We start from the raw sequence: 10,704 nt of genomic DNA, 5'->3' as shown, positions 1-10,704 counted from the left end.
ATCACTTAAGAATTATAGTGTTGAAAATAAAAACTCAGCATTCATGATATTAAATTGAACTCCTTGTTTTGTAAAACATTAGGGTTAAAAGATTACTGTATATAATAAACAATCCTAAAGTATTTTCAAAACTGATAACTAAGTTAAGGTCTTTCAAGAATTATAGCACTCCAAAAGAAAAAAAAATATTTTATGACATTAAAAATGGCTGCTATTTTTTATTAGTTTATTTAATGAAGGAAACTGAAAAAAGATATTAAATTAGAACTGGGCTGTAAACTACATTACAATTCAAAACTTTCTTGTAATATTCCATTATTCATTAATCTTGTGTTAAATGCTCTTATTGCTATCAAGATGATTATACATCATTTCTACTAAACAAAACAAAAAAAATTTATTTGCTGCACTTGAAATTTTTCCAAATTAAAATTAAATATTGCCAAATCTAAAATTATGATTACTTGTTCTGCCAGGAAGTACCAAAAACAAGTACACAATTTCCCACATGTAATTATTAATCATTAAAACTGATAGTGTTTAAATCATCACAAATTCCTAAATTCATAAGCATGAGGAGGCTTATGAATTTTTTTTCAGTGACTTAATAAAATAAGAATATAAAAGTAATAATACATGGAACAGGTGTTTTAGGTAATAAAATAAATAAATTTAATAAATATATGTTAAAATAATTTTGAAAAACAGAATTTGAAAGAAAATTTATTCTGCTTTTATTATGCAAAAGAATTTTTTTTATAAAAACCCTCCCCCATCTCTCACTTAAACATTTGATAAGTTAGTATTTACTGTTCTTTCATAAAATTATATTTCTACTCCATCGGATGCAGATTTCAATCATAATTAACCACAGTGACAACTTATCTCCAGATGGATGAGTAGGTAAAATAGTTCAGCAAAGAAATAAGTAATATTTTTGGAGTTTTGTCATTAATTTTGATAAGATATTTTATCTACAATAAAGAGAATTTAGCTAAAACTTTCTTTAAATATTTAAAATGTTTCAATAAAAGTATTATTAATGTATTATGTGAAAGGCATTACATGAAAATTTATTACAACTAAAATAAGTCAAGCAACACTGAACTTCGCACATAATGCATTAATTTTTTGATAACAGTAATTAGTTCACTGTTATCTAAAAATAATGGGAATGTGTTTCTCCTAAGTCCAAGAATGCTCAGTATATTAAAGCCATCTTGCTTAAGACTAATGAAGACATTTCTATTTCCAACTGAAATGCTGTTATCAAGTCAAACTGCTTACCTGAGCACCAATGCAGCCAATTCATTTTCACTTTCCTAGATGGTCACCTTGGTGCTTCCAGTAAGCAGTTCTTTGTTTTCAGTGTGACTTAATAAAATAAGAATATTTCAACTGAATACAGAAATGTTAAAAATTTTAAGCAAACTAGTTTTAGTATATGGAGCATTCTGGTTGTAAGAAAATACATTCCAATATTTAGATATGAATAAACTAACTGCTTACTGTGGTGTCAAGTGTTACTTAACTAGCCTTACTTAAAAGTCTTATTTTTTCAATAGTTTTGTAATTAGTTGTGCTTAGCCTTATGATTATTGATGATTACAACAATTTTTAATGATGTTAAAAATAGGCTAAAATTACATTGAACTATTCTGTAAATTTTTTTATTTAAAATAAAATAAAAAATAAAAGAGATGGAGGAATTTTTTATGCAAAAGAAACCACTAGTCCTTCAATCATACATCCCATGACTTATATGTATAGTTTGTCCTGGAAAAATACTGTGGATCCTGCAATATGGGTTTTTTTCTGCATTCACCCTGCCTGATTGAGCTTGAAAATAATGTATCCACATAAATAAATTTCATTTTCACTGGTCATAACAGAAATAATAAAAAAAAAAAGGTACTGTCTGGAGGATTAAGAATTATGTAAGGATTTTAGTTTTATTAACACTTATACTGTCACATTAATAAAGTGATGGTGAAAAAACTAACAGTTTTAAGTTCAAAAAATTATTTGTTTTTCATAACGTTAACTTATCAATTGCAGCTATAGTGCAAAACAATTCAGTAAACAGAAAATGTTCCAGCTTGAAATTGTATAGTATCAAATACAGATTATCTTACTTCTAACTGAAGTGCTGTTCCTAAATTATCTAATATATTTCTTTATTCTCCTTATCTTAGGTTCCAAAATCTATTTCATTTTTTTATATACTTTTTACAGAAGACTATGATATTGTATAAATGAGATTGCTAATATACAAAACCATAAAGCTGTGTGGCTTTAATATTTTAAATTCGGTATCTTTAAAGGTATAATCAAATTTCAAATCAATTACTGGTGGGTAGAGTAGCCAAAGCATTCAAAAACTTAACTAAGAAACTTAACAATGTTTTTGTCCATAATAAAGTTACCTGCTGATAAATAAACAAAACTGATGAGAAGTAAAAACAATAAACACCATTCATGCCTTTTGATAAAAGTAGCAAAACCATACCAATTAACATCTAATGTAAAACTATGGATCCCACACACAAAAAATATACCTGGAAATGTTTCACAAAACATTTGTGTTAAAAATTATAGGAAAGGGGGAGGTAAGTGAAAATATCAGCATATATAAGTTTTAACAAAGAATATCCATAAATGAGAATAGCCTAAAAAAAAAGAAATAAAATTTATAAAGAGTAAATTATAGTTCACTCTTCCAATTCCCCCCAAACCTCTTCTGCTAGCATGTAGTACTTATTTGCTAGTTTTCCTTTCATAGCAGCCAAAGCAGAATCAGCCGCAGCTTGATATAATTCTCCTAAAAAAGTAAAAAAATGTTTAAATTCAGTATGCTAAAATGTATGGTCATACAGCTGTTAGGTCTTTTATTATTTTATATTACATACATTTAAAAAAAATAAATTTTTAATATTTATATCAATTTAATATTTGTAAAATAATAAGAGGAGTTTACCTCAATATAGTACGTAGAACACTTCCGTATGATACTCTCCAGAAATTAAAATGAAAAAAAAATCGAAAAACTTACATTAGAGTAAAAAATAATTAAAAACCAATTTAACACAAATAAAAATCAAATTTACCGCAATTAAAAATATTAAAAAGAATCTAACAAAAATATTCAGAAAGATTTTTCTTTCCTGAAGCTGACAATGCTTTTCGACCGTATGTCGTGATCACAGGAATGAGGGTTGAACATGAAACTTAAATAGTGATTATTTGTTTGTTTGTTGTTTGGTTTTTAGGAGCATTAGCAACTAAGGCCATATTGCTCCGGGATATGCGGTGGTCATTCCCTGACCTTTCCGCATCCTCCGTATTTGGTGGTGACGGGCTCGAACCCCGGTCTAATCAAGAAGCGTGTGCTACGCACTGCTGCTCCTTCCCACCTGGCTACGGAGGCGCCGTGATTATTTGTCTTCATGCATGCGCGTAAAGGTCCACGCATCGGAAATCAAATATGGCCAACGAACATTAACAGAATTCTCATGTAATTTAATTTCTACGGTTTCTGCAATTAATAGTTGTGTATAATTACGATGGACATTAAGTATTTTGGCCTCGTTAAATTAAAAGTATGTTTTTTGTTAATGGCATGAAAGGCTAATTCTGACGCTGCTGAATGAGAAGCACGAACTGAGCCGTCATGTTGATTTACACGAATATTCAGAAAAAAATGCGTCGAACCTTGGTAAGACGAGTCGCAATCACTGCAAGAAATGTTGTATACGAGGTCATTAATTTGTGTTGCGAACGCGGAAAGAACCGAGCGATTGTTCAGTATAGTGTGTAATTTCCGTATTGGCCTGGCCACGATTTTAAATTTGGTATCTTTAAAGAATTTATTAAGCTGTTTGTGCCACTGTTCAACATATGGGACAGAAATAAAGTACTTTTTGATATTACTATTGTTGGTTGATGTAGTATTTTGTATCCTATCCTTAGCCTGTACCCTAATCCAGTTTATTGTGGCAAGGGGATAACCGCTGTTAAGAACCTGCTAGTTAATATTTGTATTTCTAAGCCCAAAGCAGATTCCGTCATTGAATATTTATAGGCATTTAGAAATTGATTAAAGATAAGTTAAGGTTAAAATGCCGAGTTCCTGTAGGAAACAATAGGTCAAATAGGAAATCCAGTCTTGTGTAATTTTACCTGACCGAAAAGTGCAGGAATATTGTATGTTCTGGCCTTTAATTCCTTTAACTGAGCCATAGTAATGTAGTCGTTTTTTCGATACGTGGTTAACGTTTTATTGTATTGATTGACCAAATTGGTAGTAAACAGTGCCAGGTCTACTTCAAGATAAGTAGATTTATCTGAAACAACTGAATCTAACTTATTAATATAATCAGGTTTATCTAGTATTACCACTGTATCTCCTTTATCTTCCCGAAGTTCTCATAAAGCTGAACTGTCACGTGTATTCAATTTAGGAAGTCGCGTTTCTTTTATGTTATTCACTACTTGGTTAACTTGTTGAATAAATAAATCTTTTTGTGCAACATTACGAAGTCCAAATTCAATATCAATTATGTATTGTTTTTTTAGGTAGTTTTTGAGGTGGCAAATTATAATTTAATCCTTTGGATAAAAGTGAAATCTGGTCATGCGATAGCATACACAAGGAAAGATTTGTAACCTGTTGATATGTCGGTTTGTTGAATACTGGGTGAGGGGGTGTTCGTGAACTAGCTGACTAATTTTGAGGTAGTACGTTGTGTGTCTGTGGGGGGGGTCACCAAACTTGTATGTACTTGGTTGCAAGCCTGCGACAATGTGCTTTAATTCGCATGAACGTGTCTCGACCTTTCCGATATATATTGAAGACCTCCACAGAACGGAAAGCACAGCCCTCAGAAATAAAAAACAGACACGTTAATAAATTGCAAACATTATCGGAAAGGTCAAGACATGTTCATGCGAATTATAACACATTGTCGCGGGCTTGCGACCAAGTACATACAAGTTGGGTGACAACCCTCCCCCCACAGACACACAATCTACTACCACAGAATACGTCAGCTAGTTCACAAACACCCCCTCACCCAGTATTCAACGACCTGACATATCAACAGGTTACAAATCTTTCCTCGTGTACGCTATCGCAGGACCAGATTTCACTTTTATTCAAAGGATTAAATTATAATTTACCACCTCGAAAATTACCTAAAAAACAATACGTAATTGATATTGAATTTGGACTTTGTAATGTTCCACAAAAAGATTTATTTATTCAACATGTTAACCAAGTAGTGAATAACATAAAAGAAACGCGACTTCCTAAATTGAATACACGTGACAGTTCAGCTTTACGAGAACTTCGGGAAAATAAAGACATTATTATACAGAGGGCAGATAGAGGAGATACAGTGGTAATATTAGATAAACCCGATTATATTAATAAATTAGATTCAATTGTTTCAGATACCTCCACTTATCTTGAAGTAGACCCGGCATTGTTTACCAATTTGGTCAATCAATACAATAAAACATTAACCACATATCGAAAAAACGACTACATTACTATGGCTCAGTTAAAAGAATTGAGGGCCAGAACATACAATATTCCTGCACTTTTCGGTCAGGTAAAATTACACAAGACTGGATTTCCTATTCAACCTATTGTTTCCTACAGGAACTCGGCATTTTCATCCTTAGCCACACCTGTATATAGCATTATAAAACCCTTTATACAGGTAATACAATTTGGGATTAAGAACTACGATACATTATTCAATAATCTTAAAGACTGTAGACTTGGCGACAACGACAATTTATTCTCACTAGATGTTACCTCGTTATATATGAATGTAAATGTTGAATACACATTAGATATTATTTGGGATATGTTAAATTAACTCGATGCCGATTAATTATACGACGCTACCTATTAAGGAAATTTTTCACTTAATTAAACTGTTAGTTGAGGCCAACTATATCACCTTTCGAGACAAGGTGTACAAACAAATTTTTGGATTACTAATGGGTTTGAGCCTGAGAGGCTTAATATCAGAGATCTATCTCTCAACGATTGAACATATACATTTGACACCTTTTCGACCCCGTATCACATACTATGGGAGGTATTTAGATGATGTTCTAGTTATTACTGATAGTAGTACTATCCAAGACATTTTACATTCATTTAATAATATTCATTCTAGACTCAAATTTACATTGGAAAGGGAGGATATGGATACAAAGTCATTAAACTTTCTAAATTTCACGCTTACTCGGGACTGCAATAAGATCCAATTTAGCATCTATCGAAAACCTACAAACAGTGATATGCTTCTACATTATAATAGCTATCACCCGTTCACCTACAAAAGATCGATTATCTTTAATCAATTTCTAAATGCCTATAAATATTCAATGACGGAATCTGCTTTGGGCTTAGAAATACAAATATTAACTAGCAGGTTCTTAACAGAGGTTATCCCCTTGCCACAATAAACCGGATTAGGGTACAGGCTAAGGATAGGATACAAAATACTACACCAACTAACAATAGTAATATCAAAAAATACTTTATTTCTGTCCCATATGTTGAACAGTGGCACAAACAGCTTAATAGATTCTTTAAAGATATCGAATTTAAAATTGTGGCCGGGCCAATACGGAAATTACACACTATACTGAACAATCGCTCGGTTCTTTCCGCGTTCGCAACACAAATTAATGACCTGGTATACAACATTTCTTGCGGTGATTGCGACTTGTCTTACCAAGGTTCGAAGCGTTTTTCTCTGAATATTCGTGTAAATCAACATGAAGCCTCAGTTCGTGCTTCTCGTTCAGCAGCGTCAGAATTAGCCTTTCATGCTATGTATAAATATAGTGCAAATGCATCAGGAATACATAGCTGTATCTGAATAAATCAGATTATTAATAAAACGGCATCGTTTTAAGTTATATCTCATATTGTGAATACCTTCACAACGAGTTGCCACGATATTGCACTACTTCGAATAAGTAACGCTTCACCTAAGGAGAAGACTAATGTTACTTATTCTCAGATGGATACCACCACCCAGACGGCACCGTTTCAGGGCTATTTGGCCCTTCTTCGGTGGGTGGGTAGGTACCCGAGTGATGCAATGATGGCAAAACAGTTATGAAGTATAACTCCACAATATGAGAGATGCCTGATGGTGTATCATGTATTTAGACTCAAGCGTTTAGGGCATAAGCCTCAAGCTATGAAGGAGTCTAGACTATGTATAAATATAGTGCAAATGCATCAGGAATACATAGCTGTATCTGAATAAATCAGATTATTAATAAAACGGCATCGTTTTAAGTTATATCTCATATTGTGAATACCTTCACAATATGAGAAGGTATTCACAACGAGTTGCCATGATATTGCACTACTTCGAATAAGTAACGCTTCACCTAAGGAGAAGACTAATGTTACTTATTCTCAGATGGATACCACCACCCAGACGGCACCGTTTCAGGGCTATTTGGCCCTTCTTCGGTGGGTGGGTAGGTACCCGAGTGATGCAATGATGGCAAAACAGTTATGAAGTATAACTCCACAATATGAGAGATGCCTGATGGTGTATCATGTATTTAGACTCAAGCGTTTAGGGCATAAGCCTCAAGCTATGAAGGAGTCTAGACTATGTATAAATATAGTGCAAATGCATCCATCAGGCATCTCTCATACTGTGGAGTTATACTTCATAACTGTTTTGCCATCATTGCATCACTCGGGTACCTACCCACCCACCGAAGAAGGGCCAAATAGCCCTGAAACGGTGCCGTCTGGGTGGTGGTATCCATCTGAGAATAAGTAACATTAGTCTTCTCCTTAGGTGAAGCGTTACTTATTCGAAGTAGTGCAATATCATGGCAACTCGTTGTGAAGGTATTCACAATATGAGATATAACTTAAAACGATGCCGTTTTATTAATAATCTGATTTATTCAGATACAGCTATGTATTCCTGATGCATTTGCACTATATTTATACATAGTCTAGACTCCTTCATAGCTTGAGGCTTATGCCCTAAACGCTTGAGTCTAAATACATGATACACCATCAGGCATCTCTCATATTGTGGAGTTATACTTCATAACTGTTTTGCCATCATTGCATCACTCGGGTACCTACCCACCCACCGAAGAAGGGCCAAATAGCCCTGAAACGGTGCCGTCTGGGTGGTGGTATCCATCTGAGAATAAGTAACATTAGTCTTCTCCTTAGGTGAAGCGTTACTTATTCGAAGTAGTGCAATATCATGGCAACTCGTTGTGAAGGTATTCACAATATGAGATATAACTTAAAACGATGCCGTTTTATTAATAATCTGATTTATTCAGATACAGCTATGTATTCCTGATGCATTTGCACTATATTTATACATAGTCTAGACTCCTTCATAGCTTGAGGCTTATGCCCTAAACGCTTGAGTCTAAATACATGATACACCATCAGGCATCTCTCATATTGTGGAGTTATACTTCATAACTGTTTTGCCATCATTGCATCACTCGGGTACCTACCCACCCACCGAAGAAGGGCCAAATAGCCCTGAAACGGTGCCGTCTGGGTGGTGGTATCCATCTGAGAATAAGTAACATTAGTCTTCTCCTTAGGTGAAGCGTTACTTATTCGAAGTAGTGCAATATCATGGCAACTCGTTGTGAAGGTATTCACAATATGAGATATAACTTAAAACGATGCCGTTTTATTAATAATCTGATTTATTCAGATACAGCTATGTATTCCTGATGCATTTGCACTATATTTATACATAGTCTAGACTCCTTCATAGCTTGAGGCTTATGCCCTAAACGCTTGAGTCCTTTCATGCTATTAACAAAAAACATACTTTTTATTTAACGAGGCCAAAATACTTAATGTCCATCGTAATTATACACAACTATTAATTGCAGAAACCGTAGAAATTAAATTACACGAGAATTCTGTTAATGTTCGTTGGCCATATTTGATTTCCGATGCGTGGACCTTTACGCGCATGCATGAAGACAAATAATCACTATTTAAGTTTCATGTTCAACCCTCATTCCTGTGATCACGACATATGGTCGAAAAGCGTTGTCAGCTTCAGGAAAGAAAAATCGTTCTGAATATTTTTGTTAGATTCTTTTTAATATTTTTAATTGTGTTAAATTGGTTTTTAATTATTTTTTACACTAATGGAAGTTTTTCGATTTTTTCATTTTAATTTCTGGAGAGTATCATACGGAAGTGTTCTACGTACTATATTGAGGTAAACTCCTCTTATGTTGTTGTTATTTGGTTTTTAGGAGCATTAGCAACTAAGGCCATATTGCTCCCGGATATGCGGTGGTCATTCTCTGACCTTTCCGCATCCTCCATATTTGGTGGTGACGGGCTCGAACCCCGGTCTAATCAAGAAGCGTGTGCTATGCACTGCTGCTCCTTCCCACCTGGCTACGGAGGCGCCTACTCCTCTTATTATTTTACAAATATTAATATCAACATAGAATGTATTGAGCATTACAGCTCTGATTCATACTATCTTATATAAATTTAAGAACAAATTTTACTCAAGCACAATTAACATTTGAGAAGTTTTTGAAAAATAATAAAAACAAAGAGGAGACAACAGAAAATAATGCAAAAAAAAAAAATTAAAGATGATAGCATAAGATACTAAAGAAGACAACAATCATGGTAGGTACTATACTTGCTGAAACTGCCTAGTAGAATTAAAAACAATCTTTGTACCATACTAGCAGTCTAATATCACATTGTGCAAAAATGATAATCAAATTATGAAAAGTGAAGGAAGTTATTTTGAAAAAAAAAAAAAAAAAAAAAAATACTGTTGAGAGAGAACAGCTGATAAGAGAGAAACATCATCATATAAGTACTACAGTTTGTCAGTGAAGGCAAGTTAGGCAGACTGATTCCATACTTTCAACAAGTGGGACCCACTTATTGAAAGTATGGAATCATGAAATATGAAATAAATATTAATGATATTAGAGATTTTGTGGAAAACAGTTTATCTTTAAAATCGAGTAAAATTCCCTTTTCAATTAAGAAAGCCAGAAATATTTTTGAAACCACTGCGATTAGCAGTGCTTAAACTGAGCAAGCTTTCAGCGCAATGCATAATATTGAGTGAATGAATGAATGAATGTTGACAATTAAACACGCTGCTAATTATGATGACCATACATCTAAATGGAAACCATTGCTTCAATTTGATCCGGATCGTTATGTCAAATCATTCCTTTGTAATCACTCAGCTATTGAGGAAAGCAGAAGAACGACAACAAATATTAATAAAGAAGTAAATTGTATATGGCAATTTTTAGAATAAATTTTTCTTGAATATTTGTGTAATAATTTTTTTTCATGTAATCTGTGATTTTTGTGTACCTTTTCTAGAACAGTTTTTTTTTTATGTAATATTTTTTATATTTTCGGAATGTTTTGTGATATGGGAAAAATAACAGTTTTTGTTATTTGTGATATGGGAAATATTTTGTGTTATTTTTTATTCACAAAATTAAAATTTTATCATGAAAAAACATATCCATTATATTTCCCTAGTTGTAAAAAAAAAAAAAGGAATAAAAAAGTTGAGCGTCTGCCGAGCACACGCGGTGGATGGTTTTATGTGAAACATCCTTTGCGTTTCTTTTAGATATTTTGATTTGTATATATTG

The 10,704-nt window shown here is 33.1% G+C and overlaps 1 protein-coding gene across 3 annotated transcripts in view; it reads right to left on the bottom strand.

Moving 5' to 3' along the window:
• Positions 1–2,332: 2,332 nt before the first annotated feature.
• The window catches only part of LOC150086435 (eukaryotic elongation factor 2 kinase-like), a 138,900-nt gene continuing 130,528 nt past the window's right edge, over positions 2,333–10,704 (bottom strand). For all 3 annotated transcript variants that reach the window (XM_090372574.1, XM_090372577.1, XM_090372575.1), the window contains one exon: positions 2,333–2,821. In XM_090372574.1, coding sequence (XP_090228700.1) covers positions 2,712–2,821 — 110 coding nt within the window. In that variant the 3' untranslated portion in view covers positions 2,333–2,711. The remainder of the gene's footprint in view (positions 2,822–10,704) is intronic.

Source organism: Mastigoproctus giganteus, chromosome 4 (assembly GCF_048544385.1).
Source record: "Mastigoproctus giganteus isolate SK-2022 chromosome 4, ASM4854438v1, whole genome shotgun sequence".
In the NCBI taxonomy this organism is placed as follows: domain Eukaryota; kingdom Metazoa; phylum Arthropoda; class Arachnida; order Uropygi; family Thelyphonidae; genus Mastigoproctus; species Mastigoproctus giganteus.
Note: the sequence above shows the minus strand (reverse complement) of the source record. Positions and strands in the feature narration are given on the sequence as shown.